This window comes from Panthera onca, chromosome E1 (genome assembly GCF_046562875.1).
Source record: "Panthera onca isolate mPanOnc1 chromosome E1, mPanOnc1 haplotype 2, whole genome shotgun sequence".
NCBI classification, from domain to species: Eukaryota; Metazoa; Chordata; class Mammalia; order Carnivora; family Felidae; genus Panthera; species Panthera onca.
Window position 1 is genome coordinate 52,339,893 of NC_138352.1, and position 17,759 is coordinate 52,357,651.

General features: G+C 58.4%; 1 protein-coding gene across 1 annotated transcript; it reads right to left on the reverse strand.

Moving 5' to 3' along the window:
* Window positions 1-83: 83 nt before the first annotated feature.
* Window positions 84-16,167, reverse strand: PDK2 (pyruvate dehydrogenase kinase 2). The gene is made up of 11 exons (XM_060646353.3): window positions 15,916-16,167; window positions 13,881-14,022; window positions 6,905-6,976; window positions 6,338-6,522; window positions 5,728-5,817; window positions 5,434-5,511; window positions 2,961-3,037; window positions 2,770-2,868; window positions 2,498-2,605; window positions 1,757-1,870; window positions 84-1,178 (listed from the first exon to the last, which is right to left on the reverse strand). Exons 1-11 carry the CDS (start codon window positions 16,031-16,033, stop codon window positions 1,038-1,040), a joined length of 1,224 nt encoding a protein of 407 aa, XP_060502336.1. The 5' UTR covers window positions 16,034-16,167; the 3' UTR covers window positions 84-1,037.
* Window positions 16,168-17,759: the final 1,592 nt, after the last annotated feature.

Consider the following 17,759-nt stretch of genomic DNA (forward strand, 5'->3'; position numbering starts at 1 on the left):
CGTCATACGGTAGTCACAGGGACCGCAGTGTCTGCGTGTGTTGTTTATGCATGTGGATCTCCTTCCCCCCCGCCCAGGAAAGCAGCCAGGACACCGTCTCATTCAATCTCTTTACTGTGGATGTCACGGTCATCATCACAGCCACTAGGAGGGACACACAACTTTAACCCCCTGTGTGCTAAGGGGAAGGGTGGGTGCTTTCGGGGCTATAAAACTAGCTATGCACATAGAGCATTCTAGGGAGAAAGTCACCCCAAGCACCTGCGTGTCCAGGCACAGTGGGAGGTGGGGTCTGGAGCTCAGGTGGAACCGTGTGGGTGTGGGGCCGGCAGGTGGGTGTGTGCATGTGAGGACATGCCAGGGGAGGGCTTGGGAGGTGCCTGAGGGGCTCTGAGAAACTTGGCTGAGGGCAGCTGATCTCTGGGGCCTCCCAGCATCTCCCACTTTAAGGGTGAGCCCTGGGTGAGAACTCCCGCCTCCTAACCTTGACCTTCAAAGCTCCGGGTGGAGGGAGGCGCTGTCGGACCAGGTCCCCAGCCAGGGGCCCAAGGGTGCAACCCCCTTTCTCCACCCGGGGACGCCCGGCTCCTTCCTAATGCTGACGCTGGACGAGGGCCAGGGTGCCTGCACGGGCTGGGGGAGGAGGAGAAGGCAAGCAGGGTGTCCACTTGGAAGGTCAGGGCCGTGGAGGGCAGTGAGGGGGACCCAGGACCCCTGGCAGCAAAGTGGCAGCCCTGGTCTCAGAAGGAGGACTGCCATGGAAACAGCTCTGGGACACCCCATCAGGATGGAGACGGTCCCCCGTCCTCAGGCATCGCCCACCGAGCCTGAACACCAGGGAGACTACTTAGGGGTCTCCGTGGAGACAGAGATTGGCACTTAGGGGCCCCCCACGGACTGGTCACCATGATTTCCCCAGAGACAGAAGCTGGTCATCAGGGAGAGCCTCCCCCCCACCTGGGGGGGGGCTGGGGAGGGTCACCGTGGTGGCCAGTCCCAGAGACAGCAGTCTCAGGTGCAGGGGAGCGAGGTGGCCCCTAGCTGACACGGTAGGTGGACGTGTTCTTGGGCTCCGTGCTGGGCACACACCAGTCGCCCGCCTCCTGGATGGTCTGGTAGTGACGCCAGGCTGACTTGTTGTAGACGGGCAGGCGTTCCACGGAGTCCGTGGACAGGGCCTGGAGAGCACTAGGGTCAGCTCGTCCCGCTTCCCAGCGCCTCACCCACTCCTCAGGAGATCGCCCTTTCCCCCCGGGTGGGTTGTGGTGGCCTCTGAACGTGACCATGTCTGAGTCAGCCCAGCCAGGTGCCAGAAACTGGCTGAGACAACTGACCCTGGCCCACAAAGACCCACGAAAGGACCTGTCCCTTCTGTGCCTTGCTCCTGCCCATTCAGGGTGGCTGCTCACTGAAAGGGTCAGGGAGGCAGAGGGAGGGTAGGCTGTGACCTTGAACAGGGTCACGGACGCTGGGCCTCAGTCTCTTCCTGAGCTGAATGACAAGTTCTCTATGGTACGCCCCTTCCTCCTGGGTGTAAGAAGTCAAAGGCCCCCAGAACAGGGGTCTTGGTCATAGACCGTGGGCTTCCTTAAATTGCCTGCCGGGTTGGGAATGCCTGGGGGTTGGGGAACTATAGCTTTGCTCTGATTCTCGGTCTGGAATGGGGAGAGGACTGAGGGGATGGAGAAGAAACCCAACAGCAGGCCGACACGCCAGGAAACCCCACAAGCCGGGCCCTGCGGTCTAGGAGCCTCACCTTGAGGTAGATGACAGCATCGGTCCCAAAGCCCTCCATGGAGAAGAGCTGCAGGTCTCCCTGGAAGTACTTGGCATAGAGGCGGGAAATGGGGAGCCCGTACCCGAAGCCAGCCTACAAGGGGGCAGCAAGGGAGCGTGATGCGGAGGCTGGTGCTGGGCCTCCTGGAGCTGCAGGGACCCATGTGCCGAGTTGGGGTTAGGGCCAGGGGATTCCCAGGAGCCCCCAGGGGTGAGGGAAATGGGTCTGGTGGAGCCAGAGAGGCTGAGCCGTCTCAGCTGGGGTTGGTAGGAAGCAGGGGAGGCAGAGGAGCTCGGCCCTGGGAGCCAGTGGGTCTGGACAGGTCCAGGGCTCCCTCCCGTTCCCACACCTCCTGCTCTGCTGGGAAGGCAGGGCGGTGCTGGAGAGTGAACAGAGCAGAGAGAGAGGCAGTAACTTCGTGGGGCCCTAGTGTGAGAGGGAGAATTGAGGAAAGGTGACAGACAGATACCTGCAGGTCAGGTCAGAAGGCAGCCACAGGCTGGGGGTAGGGGGGAGGGAGTGGGAGAGGTGCCCTCCCCCGCACCCCAACTCCCCAGACTGGGAAAGGTGACTGACACCACACACAGCCATACAAGAACAAAGACCACGGGAATCGAGGAGGCAAGTGATGGGGACAGTGACTGTTTGATGAGGTGAAAAGACAGGCACTCTTTAGGAGGTGGGGGCGGGGGGGGGGGGACTGGAGAGAAGCCATCTCACCAGCGGGGTCCCTCCAGTGCCTGGCTGGGGGGTGGGGGCTGTGGAGTACATGTAGCTGAAGAGTCGCTCGATCTTCCTCAGGGGGACTCCCCCACCCCGGTCACTCATCTGGGGGAGACGGATATGTCGTCAGTGCTCACGCCGCCCACACCCTGACACCCCTGACCCTCTCTTGGTCGTCCCCATCCCCAGGGTCTTCTCTGAGCCCATCTCATGGTGGGAGGGAAGTTCCCACCCCGCTGTCCTCCGGCCCCAAACCAAGAGCCACATACTTTGATGGACAGATCTTCCTCACCCAAGGCCACCATGACCTTGATAGGTGGGAGGACAAGGCTGGACTCGTGGCTTTCCACAGTTGCGCGCATGGCATTCTGTGAAGGGAAAGGGGGAAGTGATGAGTGGGAGCAGCCTGGCCCAACCACCCCCAACCCCACAGAGGGAGGGCCATCCCCCGCCCCCTTACCTTGAAGAGTTCAAAAAGCATGTGGTAGAGGTGGGAAGGGACATAGACCATGTGAATTGGCTGTTTGGAGTTGGAGGCTGCGGGGAAAGTCAAGACCAAGGATCAGAAAACTGTCGAGAGGTCACCATTCTGCATTCATTCACTCAGCACCTAGGACCCAGCACTCAACCACCCATCTATCGTCCAACCATCTGCTGGGCCACCCATCCGGCAATTGTTCATCTATTCATACGGTATCCATCCATTATAAGATGTCCGTCCATCCATCTGTTCATCCATCCATCCAACCACTGATGTTTAACGGTCAACATTTATGAATTCCTCCAACTACCCATCCAGTGTCCATTCAACCGTCCAACTGTCCCTCAACTACGCATCTATTCAAACATCTATCCTTCTCAGTTATCCATGCATTCAGAGGGTACAGATCCATCCTGCTCTTGATCCACTGTTTATCGAGCCACCCATCCATTCAAGAAGTATCTATCCATCCTATATCCAGCCTCCTAGCATTCACCCGGACGCCGGAATCCCTGGGAGGTTTTTTTTTTTTTTTTTAATGTTTATTTATTTTTGAGAGAGAGACAGAGCACAAGTGGGGGAGGGGCAGAGAGAGAGGGAGACAACAGAATCCGAAGCAGGCTCCAGGCTCCGAGCTGTCAGCACAGAGCCCGACGCGGGGCTCGAACCCACAAACCACCAGATCATGACCTGGGCCGAAGTTGGATGTTTAAGTGACTGAGCCACCCAGCGGCGCCCCCTGGAGAGATTTTTTTAATCCAGTGGGGGGAGGGGAGAGGTGCTGCGCATGACTCTTAGAGCAGCACTCTGCCCCTCAAGAATCGCTCTGGCCTGGAGAGTTTCTTGGTGGTAGGGACCGGTGTCTTTTCCAGGTACCTGGCACAGAGCTTTGTAGCAGGAACTCAAAAAGTGTGCAGCGGATTAAGGAATGAAGGAATCCCAGGCCCTGCGCTGGGCAGTGGGGCACAAAGTTGAATAAAATTCAGCCCTACCATCTTGGAAATTCAAGTCTGGACAAGCACACAACTGACTTTCACATTGGGTGTGGTACCCAGAGCTATGTGCCAGGCCCTGAACTTGACCCCAGGGATACTGAACTAAAGTAGCCTGTCTCTGCCCTTCTATCTTTGTCCCCAAGGAATTCAAACAGAGGTAGGTGGGTGCCTAACCATGTTTTCTAGGAGGTGCAGGAAGGCTTTTCCAAGGACCTGAACTTGAACTGGGCCTTAAGGATGTGGGCAGCATGACTTCCAGGCATGAAATACCTACCTAGGTTTCTGGAACCCAGGTAGGGGGCGGCTAAGGAGCAGGTGGGGGAGGGGAAGGGTAGAGAAACTTCCAGATCCCTGATCGCCCTTTCTCCTATGCCCCTGATTCATCAGCAGGTCCTGGCCTCTCTATTTCTTTTTATCAAATCTACCCTCTTTTTTTCGTCTCTGCTGCCTTGCCCTCCCGTGGATTCCTGCAGTGACCTCCTAACCGGTCTTCCTGAGGTCTCACTCACCCCCTCCAACCTCTAAATATCTTCACAACGTAAGTGAGACCCTGGCATCGCTGTGTTTCAAATCCTCCGATGGGCTTCCCGGGAAGCTGCACCCAAAATCCCAGCTCCTGTCTGTGGCCATGGGCCCTGCGTGCCCTGGCCTCTGTCTCCAACCCCTTCCCGCCCATCTCCCAGCCCACTCACTGGTCCTGCTGGTCCCTGACCACCCCATCCAAAGTAGGACCCTTGCAGCCACCTTCTCGTATCCCCTCTTGCCTTCCTCTTTTGGTAATAGACACCCCCTCCCCCAAAGTTTTAACGGGCACATGGCTGCCCAGCTAGACTGAATTCCCAGGCTCCCTGGCAGCCGGGCATGGCCAGGTGACTTAGGGGAGTGACTGTCCACCCCCTGAGCCCTGCCTTCGACATCTTCTTCCCCTTCTCCAGCTGGAACTGAGACCTCAGGGTGGGTAGCCAGCTCTGACTACTCTGCCCCAGGGGCTGGAGAGGGGGAAGCCTCTCTTTTAATTAAGCCACTGTTGTCTGGATTCTGGAAGGGCAGCCAAATTGATACCCTATCAAATACACCGCTCCTCGCCATCACTGTCATGTGACCTCATCTTGCTTCCTCCCCATCACTTGTCACCATCTGAAATTAGCTTGTTTATTATTTGTTCACTGGCTAACACCCAGCACCAAGAACGTAGCCTCCACGAGAACAGAGTGCCTCGCCTGGCGTGTTTACGGCCTAATAAGTGCTTAATATAAATTAGTAATTATACTGCTAATAATAAGTCAATACTAGCTCTGCTTCTGCCCCATCCAGTGCTTTTCCTTCCCCCCCCCCCCCCCCCAGGTCTTTTCCTGACTCTCTCATATCACCTTCTACTCTGGAGCCCTTAGACAAACACACACACACACACACACACACACACACACACACACACACACACGGCCTTGTTCACTCACTATTGATCTCTTGGATCTCCAAGTCAGGGGAGGCCATGTAGTACTTGTCACACAGGAGCTTGGCCATATCATAGGCATCTGAGAGAAGAGAAGGGCCATTTAGGGAATGGGGCGGTGCCAGCAGGCAGCCGGCCCTCTTGGCACTGGCTTGGGGGGGTGGGTGGGCATCGCTAACATTACATCCAAGGGGACGAGGCCCCCACCCGCCAGGGAATGGCTCAGCCTCTGGCCAGGTGGCCTGAAGGGGGTCTCTGGGGCTCCTCTGTGTGGGCCAGCACGGTGGGGACAGCTTACCCTTCACCACCTCGGAAACGTTGCAGTTGGGGTCGATGCTGCCAATGTGTTTGGGGTGGGCCGGGTTGGTGCTGCCGTCAAAAATCAGGGCTGTAGGCAGGAAGGAAGGCTGCTGTCCGTGGGGCTCCCCTCCTGCCCCCAGGGCTCTCTGACTCCACCCCTACGCTTAACACCTCTCCCCCCCACCTCCTCCCCATCTGGACTGTTTGCAGACCTGAAGTCTGCTCAGAGAGCCTCCTCCCCCACACAGCCCACATTACATTTCTTCCTCCTTCTGCTACACCACTTACAAAAGTGATTTTCCCCGTCCCGCATCAGAAATGCTCTGAGCATGAGGAACTCATTTGATTTTCAACTGGTTACAATCTCTCAACAGTCACAGTGAATACTTTGGGACTGGGAGACTCGGAACAGCCAACTGTTGCCGGAAGTACTAGAGAGGGTTTTGACGGATACCACACGGGACAGTGTGTAGGGAGGGAACATGATTTTGCATCCTACAAACACGGAGAACAACACGCCTCATTGCTGCCGTGTTCCTTCTCCGCCGTGGAGCCAGGATCCCTCTTTCGGGTCCTGAGCCACCTCCCCCAGCCCCCCCCCTGCTCACTGTGCTGGTTGATGAGCATGCGGATGGAGATGCGGCTGAGGTAGAAGCGGTCCAGGAAGTACTGGATGTTCTGGTTGGAGACCGGGTCGTCGCCGTAGGTGTCCTTGTACTCCAGCACGCCCTGCGCCATGGTGGGCACCACGTCGTTGTGGCGGTTCCGGATGGTGATCAGGGCATCGGTGAACCTGCAGGGCACGGCGGCTGTCGGCCCCCCGCCCTGTCCCGACCCTGGGGCCCCCTGGGGCTCCTCCCCACCTCTGACCTCCTCTCCCCAAGTCTTCATTCACTCGACGCTTCCCAACCTGACGGACACACGGTGCCTTCCCCACTGCTTCCCAAGCCTGCCCTGAATCTCCCACCGCCTGTCGGACAGCTGGGAACTCTTCACGGGCAGGGGCTCGGATCCCCCAACCAGACTCAGGGACACCGAGGCCAGGGGCCAACTCCCCCCTCAGACTAGATATCCTTGAGGACAGAGGTCATTTCTTCTATCCTCTTGGCATTTCTGCATCTGGGTTGTGACCCCGAGCCCCCTCACTCCTGCCCCCGGTGGAGGCCCTCACTCACTGGCTCAGGGTACAATGGTCCTCGGGGTCTTTGTCCAGGAACTCCATGATGTCCAGGAGACTTTGGACATACCTGTGTGCAGTGGGGGAGGGGGGGACATGGCCTCAGCTCCAGGCCAGGCCTGGCCTGGCCCCCCTTCCCACCCGACAGCTGGCCCCATGCCTGCCCCGCCCCTACGGCGGGCGGCACCCGGACGGCACTGGTCGACAGGCCGCACCACACTTTTTCCCAATGCGTTTCATCTGTATGCGAGTCTCCCTGACAACACAGTAAGTTATGCAAGAGCATCTCTCATTTGCTGGTCCCCCATATAGCACCTTTGCTTTGGGATCTAAGAATGGCAGTCTCAGGAGGGCACTGGAGATCATCCCACGCCCGGGGCCTCATGGATTACGGACCAAGATTCTGCAGTGAGAGGAGGCTGGAGCAAGTCACTTAACCTCCCTGAGCGCCCCTTCACGGAAACCGACTGTAACATCTGACCCGTCGGGTTGCTGTTTCATCCCACGGGGCACGGCTGGCCAGCCCGGGGCATGTCGGAGCCCAGGCTCAGTGAGGATTATAGCCTAACACTCTGGGCTGGGCACAGGAGCCGTGCAGTCTGCCCAGGGGAGTGGATTTTGAAGGGCAGGTGGGAAGGACACAGGAGTGGGGCAGGCAGGCCCGGCCCTGGCCATGGGTGGGGCTGGAGCCCCCAGCGAGCCAGGAAAGCTCACTCCACTCCACAGGCCCGACAGGGGTACGTGGCCGCCTGCTGCTCCCATCCGCAGGCCTCGTTGGGAGGCCAATTTCCTCAGGATCTACAAAAGAGCTAGGTAACCGGGGGAGTGTTAGGAAGTCCTGAACTCGGGGCAGCAGGGGACCGGCCGGTGAAAGGGAGTCAGGCCCACCCGTGGCAGCAGAGGGTATCAACCCAGAGCCTGAGTCAACCTAGAGTCCCTGTGAGCCGGGACCCCCGCTGTGCCCCAGCTGACATGCCCAGTCCACAGGCTGTTCTCCTGGGGAAGGCCACCAAGCGGAGCCTCTCTGCAGGAGAAACGCTTCTAGCCAGCAGGAAGGGGCTGCCTGGGGCAGAGGGCTGTGGGGCCCAACAGTCTCTAGGAGAGGCCCCTCCGCAGCAGGAGCATTCCTTTGTTCACAGTGCTTTGACCTTGACAGGTATGACGAGCAGGAATTAGCCCCGTTTCACAGGTTCCTCAACTGAGGCCTGAAGCAGCCGTACAGCTGGGAGGTGGTGTAAGAGAAGACTCAAGCCTCGGGTACTCTTGCCACCCCTTAGGGCCGTCTGCTCAAAATGCTCACCTCCGTGTCCCCGCGGGTCCCTCTGTGCAGAATACCCTTCCCCCTTCACCTACCAACCGCTGTCTTCCCTCTCTTGCTTCAGACAGCGGAAGAGAGAGTGGGAGAGCTGGCTTGGGGGCTGGCTCTACTGAGTCGCCGTCCCGGCTTTCCCACTTCGTGGCTGTGTTGCCTGTGTAAGTCGTGCAGCCTCTCTGGGCCTGAGTTTCCGCCTCAGGAAAACGGAGGGTCTTGTACCTATGGCCATTGCTACCTTTCAGTGAGGGTCGAACGTGACCATTGGCCCAGCGCCTAGCACACGGTGAGCACTCTCTAGATGTGCGTCCTTGTCACGAGTGGAGGTTTAAATGTCGCGCTGGGCTTCAAATCCACGTCTGTCTGACTCCAAGTCCACACCGTGTGGCCAGCTGCCCGCCACCTACACGGGTCCTCACAGTGCTGGGGCCGATGTGATGGCGGCCGGCATTTCCAGGGGGCCAGGCTCGGACAGGGCTCGGCCCTGTTCTTGCCTGCTCCCCTACGTTAGCCTCCGCTTAACCTGGTAGCTAGGTGCTCCTGCTGCACCCATTCCACAGATGAGGGGGCTACCGTGCAGAGCAGGGCCTCTCTCTCTCTCGCAGGCTGTGTGCCGCCAGATCCCTGTTCCGTCCCCTCACCGCCATGCCCAGGATAAGCTTCACGCTCAGGATTCTGGGAGGGCAAGGGGATCTGGGGAGAACACCTGCAAGGGTGCAAGGCTGGGGTAGGTAGAAGAGAGGAGGGGGAGGAAACCAGCTGGGGAGTGGAGCCCAGAACCCCTGGGTTAGAACCCCTGCCGGCCTGCCTCGCAGGGCCTTTCCTTCCGGGGAGTAGTCCTCCCCGGTGGACTCTCGGGAGGGGAGAGGAGAGGATGGGAAGGATTTTCCCAGAGGACCCCGGCCCCCGCCTGAAGCCTTGCAAGGTCTGCTGCACCGGATGTCACGATCGGGTCCTAAAGGGAGAGGCACCGGGGAAGGAGTGAGGCTCGCTGGCTCCCGTGCTGCCCCCCGCTCCGAGGGCTGGAGAAAAGAACTGGGCTCGGACCCGGGAGGCCCGAAAGCGGTGGTGCAACGACAGGCACGCCACTTCACTTCCAGGTTTATCCGCCCCCCCCAAACCCATGGCCGGACAGAGCAGGCCCAGCCGGCAGCGGGGGCCCGACACAGCTGCCCTAGGGAAGGCCTGGGCCTGCCGACCTCAGCAAATCAGGCCCCGGGGCGCCTGCCTTCTGGGGCCTTCTAGCCTGCCCAGAGCCCTGGATTTGGGAGGCGGGGGAGGGGTGGGGGTGGCGGAATGTGTGGCGAGGTGGAGGGGGCGAGCGCACACCATGCAGTAACGTCCACAGCCGCTGGGAATAAGAAGTGTGAACGAGGCCGTGGCCATTTGAGGAGGGGGAGGTGACAGACCTGTCCTGCATCGTCCAGATGGAAGCTGCTCTGTGGAGGGGTGCTGGGTGCAGTCCCTGAGCCTGGCAGACTCGGGTCCTGGGGCTACAGAAGCCGCTGAGCCGCTCAGGTCCCCGGCTATAAAGTGGGGTTCACGGCAATAGCACTCTGAGGTTCTCAGTCTCAACTCTGATCCTGGAAGGAGTGGGTGAGGGGGTCGGTGACGATTTGGCCCCAGCCCCAGCCCCATGCCTGGGGTACGGCGGGCCCTGGGTTCTCAAGGGCCGTGGTTCCTGTAGGGTTGGGGTGCGGGGTCTACACCTCACTGACGGGCAAGGGAGGTTCATGAGAAGGTGCTGGCCATACGGCCCCCGGCCCCTTTCCCTGCCACCCCTTGGTGGCAGGAGATTCTTAACCTCACTTCAGTGGCGTGCCTGTCATTGCACTACCGCTTTCGGGCCTCCCGGGTCCAAGCCCAGTTCTTTTCTCCGGCCCTCGGAGCGGGGGGCAGCACAGGAGCCAGCGAGCCTCACTCCTTCCCCGGTGCCTCTCCCTTTAGGACCCGATCGTGACATCCGGTGCAGCAGACCTTGCAAGGCTTCAGGCGGGGGCCGGGGTCCTCTGGGAAAATCCTTCCCATCCTCTCCTCTCCCCTCCCGAGAGTCCCCTACCTTCTGGAAGCACACGCCTACCAGTGCCACGCCCTCCTCCTTGGGCTGGCTTTCTCTCCTGCTCCGTGCTCAGCATCCCTAGGCGGCACACGTTCCGATAAGGGGAGCCCTACTGTCTGTGGAGGACTCGCTTCGTGAGTGTGGAAACCTCTGATCCACGTCGCTGCCCCCCCCCCCCCCCCACCGGCCAAACACAGCACTCTTCCCCTCCCCTCATGAACGCAGCCACCAGGTCACACGGCCGCCGCTGGACTCCCGGCTCTCTCACCAGCAGCCTGAGTGATCTCACACCTGTGTCTTCACCTCTCTGAACCTCAGCCTGCTCATCTATGAAATGGAGATAAAAACAAGGCCTCCTTCCTCGGGTGGTCGGGAGCGCTAAGTGCGGGAACACACGGACATGCCTAGTTCCTGATGCACAGCAGGCCCTCTGGGTCTGTTTGCTTTGGTCATTGCCATCACTATTATTACCACATTGTCTAAGAGAACCTCGGCCACAGTCACAGATCTTTGGCCTGGAGGGACTGCCGCCCCGGAGCTCGGGGCATCTAACGGTGGCATCTGCCCTTAGAAGCGGGATGGATCCCCATTTTACGGGGGAGGAAGCCGAGGCTCAGGGAGGCCAGAGGCTTGCCAAGGGTGAAGGGTCCAGCAAGCAGCAAAGCCAAGCCTCAAAGTCAAGTGTGCTGACACCGACACCAACGACCAGGGCTTTCTACTCTCTTCCAGTCGCTTCCAAAACAGGCGCCCTCTGCACCAGGTCTGTCTGGTTGAAACAATTTATCAGGCTTATTTAAAACCAGGAATGCTCAGCTTGTCCACATTGACCCTCCGCCCTTGCCTAGACTCTCTCGGCAGCTGAGAAACTCGCTAGCTATCGCCACATCTTAGCACCACTGCCTCTGATCGCATTTGTACAGGCCTCTCCCATTTCCCAAGGGACGGCATTTCCTCCCTACCCATCAGACTCTGAGGACAGTGGCCCTCCTGCCAGGCTCCTTGGTATGTTGTCCCCCTGCTGTCGTGCGAACCCTGCCCACCTCCACCTCTGCATCCAAGCTCCTGGAGGAGGTATGCACTCTCTCACAGGCAGCCACCTCGTCCCCATCGGAAAGTCCTTCCTCCCCTCAGACTTCAGCTTCTCTTGCTGCGGCCGATGCCCGTTCTCTGGAAAAAAAACCTCAGCAGGCTTCTCTTCAGTGCACCGGGACACTCACTCTAGCAATCCCGTCGCCTGCTCTCCTGAGAGTTAAATCATCCACCGGGAGGGGTTCTCTCTTGTCTAACTCCGCTCCCACCTTCTGTTGCTGGACGCCACTTCCAAGCTTTCGGGGAAGAAAAGCCAGGCCAAGCCCGCCCATGTGCAATTCATTTTCAGGAATGGCCTGGGCAGGAGCCTGGGGGCGTCACGGGCAGTTCAGCAGCTCCCTGCTCCCCTACACCCTGACATACATCCTCCGGCTCTCCTAGGAACACGGCGTCCCGGGAGGGGCACGAGAGGGCCTGTCTTGGAGTCAGGGACCTGCTGGAGAGGCAGTCAGCCAGTCAGCCGGGCAGAGCCAGAGGAGGAGCGGGGGACCAGATGGCACCTTCTGTCTCCTCCCTGCGACTTTCACACGCCCCATGGTGGGAAATGCCGGCTGGCTCAGATGTCCTGCACCTCAGAGGGACAGGGCCCAGTGAGGGGTGACCTGGTGGGGCTATAGGAAGACCAGTTTCCGCCCTCCCCCCCAACCCCCCTTCACAGCTTGTATCCAAAGCACTACAGGCACAGAGTGAGGTCTCAGAGGCCTGCCTCTACACCTTGGCACTGGCAGTTCCAAGGCCTGGAATGCCCTTCCCTTCCTTCTAGTTCTAGGCTCACGGAGGCACCCTATAAGGCCCAGGGGTGTATTGCCTCCGCTACGCGTCCATTTCAACTTCCCCACAACTTTCTGCTTCTTTTTCTAAACGTTTGTTAATTTTGAGAGAGAGAGAGAGCATGTGCATGCGAGGGAGAGGGGCAGAAAGAGAGAGGGAAAGCGAGAATCCCAAGTAGGCTCTGTGCCACCAGCGCAGAGGCATGTGCGGGGCCGAAACCCCTGAATCGAGATCATGACCTGAGCCGAAATCAAGAGTCGCCCAATACGCTGAGCCACCCAGGCAGGTGCCCCTTCCCACAACTTTCTGACTCAGTGTGCACCTTCGATGTGCCTGGCCTTGTGCACAAAACGCTTTCCTTACTGCGTCTCATTAAATTGGAGAAAGTCCTGCGTATGCCTATCCATGCGTAGCAAAAATGCTGGAAAGGCACCAATAAAACCTTATGAAACGCTACCAGTGTTTGGTTACGGGGTGGAGGGTATTTGGGTACGGGGTGGGCTGGCATTCTCTTCTAGCTGCTTTTTCGTGTTTTCCAAATGTCAAAGTGGACATGTTATACTTCTACAATGAGGAGAAAAACCTAACCGATGTTACTTTTGAATAATATTTTGGTTCTTGGGGGCGCCTGGGTGGCTCAGTCGGTTGAACGTCCGACTTCGGCTCAGGTCATGATCTCACGGTGTGTGAGTTCGAGCCCCGCGTCGGGCTCCATGCTGACGGCTTGGAGCCTGGAGCCTGCTTGGGATTCTGTGCCTCCCTCTCTCTGTCCCTTCTCTCGGTCTCTCAAAAATGAACCAACGTTAAAATGTTTTTTTAATATTTTGGTTCTTAAGTAAAAGTAACTCTTCAGCAGCTCATTGCTCCCACCACTACCTGTGGAGCTCTTAATTTACCCACTCTGCTCCCTGCCAGATCACAGGCTCCCTGAGGGCAGTTGCTGCTGCTGTTTTCCCGTACCCAGCATGGCCCTGGGCTCACCGCAGGTGTGGACCCATGCTCCTGAATCCAACAGGGATCCACAGCCACATCACACCATTGCCAGAAGAGCTAGCAAAGGGCTTCTGCACAGGTACCACCAAAGACCAACAATGATTAACCACTTTCGTGCCCCTTACAAACTCCTGCTTGTTCTTCACGTGACTGGCCATTGATTGATGCCATCCAGTTACTTAACCTGGGACAGAGTTCTAGAGTGACCTTTGCTGAGGATTTCCCTCTGCTACTGCTACAACTTTTGGGCCTTGCCCCTCCAAAGTTCTTGGGGGTAGGTACTATGCCTGGGTCTGAGCGTTTCCCAACATCCAAAACAGTCTGGCTTGTAGCTTGGATTACATAATCTGAAAATTCGTTTCTTTCTGTTGCCCTGGCCCTACAATGTTGCCCCAGATAAACGTTACCCGGTAGGTGCTGGCTTTTCAGAACCAGGGCCAGTGGCGAATGGCGACATGAGCTTGGTTTGGGTTTTGGCTGCGAAAACGATTTCCCAGGGGGATCCTGGGTTTCCAGAGGAAGGAGAGTGGTTAAGTATAGGGATGGCCTACAGGCATGGAGGCTAGGAGCTTTATCTTGGCCTCGCATTCCACTTGACCTTGGGCAACTCTCTAGCCTCTTGGAGTCTCTGTGCTTCCCCACTGTCCCCACCTCCCTCAAGGCTGCTGGAAGCACAAAGACTCCATCTCTGAGCCCAGGGGCATCTGGCAGCGGCATGGGCAGTGGAGTGGGAGTGGCCAGGGGTCTCACCAGCTCTGGACCAGCTGTACCGAGGGCGTGCTCAGCACCCGGTCGGGAAGCAGGTTAATCTCTTTCATGATGTTGGCCAGGCGCACGGGCAGCTCCTGCCTCAGGAAGGTGAATGAGGTTTTCTCACAGGCATTGCTGGACCCTAGAGGGAGAGAGAGAGAGAGGGGAGCCCACCCAGCTGCAAACCACTGGAGCCACTGATCATCTCAGGGTCAGGTGGAAAAAAATCCTTCATTTCCTGAGAGTGCAGAGAAGTGACCAGGGGCACAAAGCAAAGCAGCTCTCCTAAGCCCCTGCACTGTTCTCACCTCCATACCACCCCCCCCCCCGAACCCTCTTCAAGCTTGCGTCCTCTCCCCAGCCCCCACTGACCCCTGCTTGCCTTCTACCACAGGGGACAGGGCCACTCCCAGGCACTCTTGGAGCCGCCTCTGGCCTAAGCGACCTCACTTTGTGTCTTTCTGTCTCTCTTAGCAGAAGCTCCAACTGCAGAGTAGAGGGGGTGGGGTGGGGCTGATCCAGGTGGGCAGAGGAGCCCGGGAAAACCACCCCTTCCCGGGGCTGGAAATGGCCGAGGGGAGCTAAGCCTGGTCCATCGCAGCTGCAGGGGCCCAGCGTCATTGTGGGCCCAGTCCGTCCTCACCTAGGCTGGTCTTGATGACCACTGTAGAGTTGCTCCTGCATTAATGCCTGCCTGTGGGGCAAACAGGGCCCAGGCTTGGGAACCCAAATACCTTGGTCCTTGGTCTGGCTTCAAGATGAAGACCAAGTGATAGACTAAGGCCATGGCCTAGGGTCAGAAGACCCAGACTCGAGTCTAAGTTCTGCTCCCAACTCTGCCACCAAGGGCATGTCACCGTCCTTCTGAAGATCTGTTTCCCCCACTGTACTACAAGTGGACCCAACCCTACTATGAGCCCCACCTAGCCCATTTCTAGAACTGGGGTCTAGTTTGGACCGGACAACTGCTGGTGGCTGGGAATGGGCCCAGGAGGCTTTCCTACACGGGGACAGCTCGAACAGGGCAGGGGGACAGGCAGACAAGTCCTGGGGAACAGGGGCCCTGTGTCCTGGCTGCCACCTCCCCACCCCCTCCCATCGGTGACGCAGCTGTAACTTGAGCCAGGCACTGTCTCTTCAACTCTTGAGAGACCTGGGCATCCCCTCCTAATCCCCAGCTGGCACCACGGAAATACATGTAGACAGACAGGGCCCACACAATGCCTGTTTCAGTCGCCACACTGGCACAGCTTTGCTTCTGCTCCAGAGGCACCCCCAGGGCGCTGCTGGTGGGTGATCCTGGCCCAGAAACCTAGGGACAGCCAAGGCTGCAAGCCTCCTGACTCCACCTCATGGTGCCCCAGGCCTTGGCCCGGTTGGGGACAGGGAGCCAGGCCCAAACAGATTTGCTCTTCAAGTGTCCTTGCCCACTGGGACAGCTGGGGGCCAGCTCCTTCAGCTGGTAGAGGTATAGGGACCAGCGACCTCCCTCCTGTTGACACTTTCTGAAAGAGCCTGGGTCCCACCTGACCCCAGGGTACCCAGCCCAGCCCAGGTCTTCTTCCAGATGGTTGCACCTCCCAATCCTGCCTCGTTACTGCCACCAGCATCCCCGCCCTATTTCCTCTCCAACTCCTACCCTTTGAGCCACTAGGGCAACCACCGTTAACCCTTTCTGTCTGGATATATGCCACTCCCTTCCTGCCCTAACATCATCGCCTCATTGCCCCTTACTCCAAGACCTATCGCAAAGCCCAGCAAGACACTGGACCCCTCCTTGTCAGTGCTCCCACTTCCCATTAACGACCTAGTCCAGAGCTCTTCCCCAGGGCACCTTAACCCTTTCAGGGCCAGGACGCCCCCCCCCCCCCCCTTTAACCCTTTCCTGCCTGGTACCCTTCCAAGCAACCCTTCGCTGTCACGCAGGGCCTTTCTTCTCCTCCGCATTGATCCTTCAAGACCAGGGCTTCTTCACTTACCGCCCCCCGGCGCCCCGCGGGCCCCCGCGGCCAGCCGCCCCCCGCGCACTCCGTACCGAAGTCCAGAAACTGCTTCATGGACAGCGGGGACGGGGAGAACTTGCTGAAGTGTTCGATGTACTTGGGCGCCCCTGCCAGGGACGCATTTTTCAGCAGCGCGCGGACCCAGCGCATGGCGGCGGCGGCGGCGGCGGCTGCGGCGGCAGCGGCCGCTGCTCGGGCTCGGGCTCCAGTCCCTCCGCGGGCAGCGCTGGCTCTAGCGGCGGCCCAGCCCGGCCCAGGGACTGGGGCCCGCGGTCTCCTCCCCGCCCCGGTCCCGGCAGTCCTCCAAGCCCCGGCCAATCGGCTCGTCGAGGTGCCCTGACGTCGCCAATGGCCGCTCACAAACAACCCCGGCAGAGCCAATCGCCTCTTGCCCCGGCACGTGGCTTCCCCTGGACCCGCCCCCTTAACCCGTCTCTGCTCGGCGAGGCCCGTTGTTTTCTTGGGTCGCACCGAGGGCCCGCCCCCCGAGCGTTGGTTCCGCCCTTTCCTCCTCCGGGCCAAGCCCCGCTTAACCCCTGCCTCCCCAGAGGTCCGTTATTCCTCCTTTCCACTTCCCTTCCCGCGCTCTCCCCGAATCTCCTTCGCTCGCCTCCCCTGAAATTATCCGGATAGTTTTCAACGAATCCCTTCCCTCCCAAAGGGACCTGTTTCACCCGCCCGGATCCGCATCTGCGCTCCCCGAGGGGGATGGTCTGGTGGGTTCCCAGGCCGGATGACAGTGACTTAGACTGGAAATGTTTGCAAACTTCGGGATCAAGATGCAAGCCCATGCTCACCCCTCGTACAGATTTGCCCCCACCCGCTTCCACAAAGATCCAAGCGGCTCGGGAAAAGGTGACACCCAGAGTCAAAACCCTAACGACTGGCGGCAGCGGAGGCAGCCGCTAGCATCGGCGCTATGAGTGCAGTTTACAAAACACTTATTTTATTATTCTCTACTCATTTGACTTGAGAAAGAGACCATCTTCGCACTGGGCTTCCTTAGAGAAAGGTCCTGGCAGGTGATCTGTGCTGGGGATTGGGGAGCCCTCCCTTCCCCAGTAGCCCTGAGCTCTCAGAAGAACTTGGCGCCCCCTCTCGTGGTGGTACGTCCTGACCCCGCCTTGCCCCTTTGATGTTTTCACTCTTTCACTGTGTTCTTGGGCCCCACTGACCAAGTGCCCAATAGGCTCTGGGCTTTGTGCTGGGAACAGGAAACACAGAAAGAATAAAGACGTAGTCTTTCCCCTTGATGGTTTCATTTCTCAGTTTGGGAGGTACCTGCTTAAGAAGTAAGTAGTTGCTATATAACAATGTATTACAGTCACCACCGAGCTATGTGGAAGGCTTCACAATGGCAGGGACTCTTAGCTGAACGAATAATAACCTATGTGCTGGGCACGGTTTGCATGCGTTATTTTATTTAATTCTCCAGATGGCTCGATTGTGCTATTATTATCCCCATTATATAAATGAGGAAACTGAGGCTCAGGGATCCTTCTCAAATGCAAATCTGAACTTGTTTTCTGTTGTTGTTTTTGTTTGTTTTTTTAGTTTTATTTATTGAAGTCACCTCTGCACCCAACACGGGGCTCAAACTCACCGCCCAGAGATCAAGAGTCCCATGCTCTTCCAACTGAGCTGGCCATGAACTTGTTACCTCCCTTGCTCACAGCCTTTCAGTGGCACTCCACTTCTTACTGGCGCCTTTCCCGCTGCTGCATGATGTGCTTTGGCTTAACTCTCCAGGTTCATCTCTCCATATTCCCCTGCTCCACTCCCAGCCATAATCATCTACTGCCTTGAACCAGCCTCCAATCTCCAAGACGTTACAAAGGCTGTCTCTTCTGCCGAGATCATTCTTTTTTCTCACCAC

What these genes read in the sequence shown, in the direction of transcription:
- PDK2 (XM_060646353.3), bottom strand. Translation starts at nt 16,033, where the DNA reads ATGCGCTGGGTCCGCGCGCTGCTGAAAAATGCGTCCCTGGCAGGGGCG. An exon ending in GACCATTGTACCCTGAGCCA is followed by an intron (nt 6,523 to 6,904) that starts GTGAGTGAGGGC and finishes CGTGCCCTGCAG; the next exon opens with GTTCACCGATGCCCTGATCA. An exon ending in ATGCTGTCATCTACCTCAAG is followed by an intron (nt 1,179 to 1,756) that starts GTGAGGCTCCTA and finishes AGTGCTCTCCAG; the next exon opens with GCCCTGTCCACGGACTCCGT.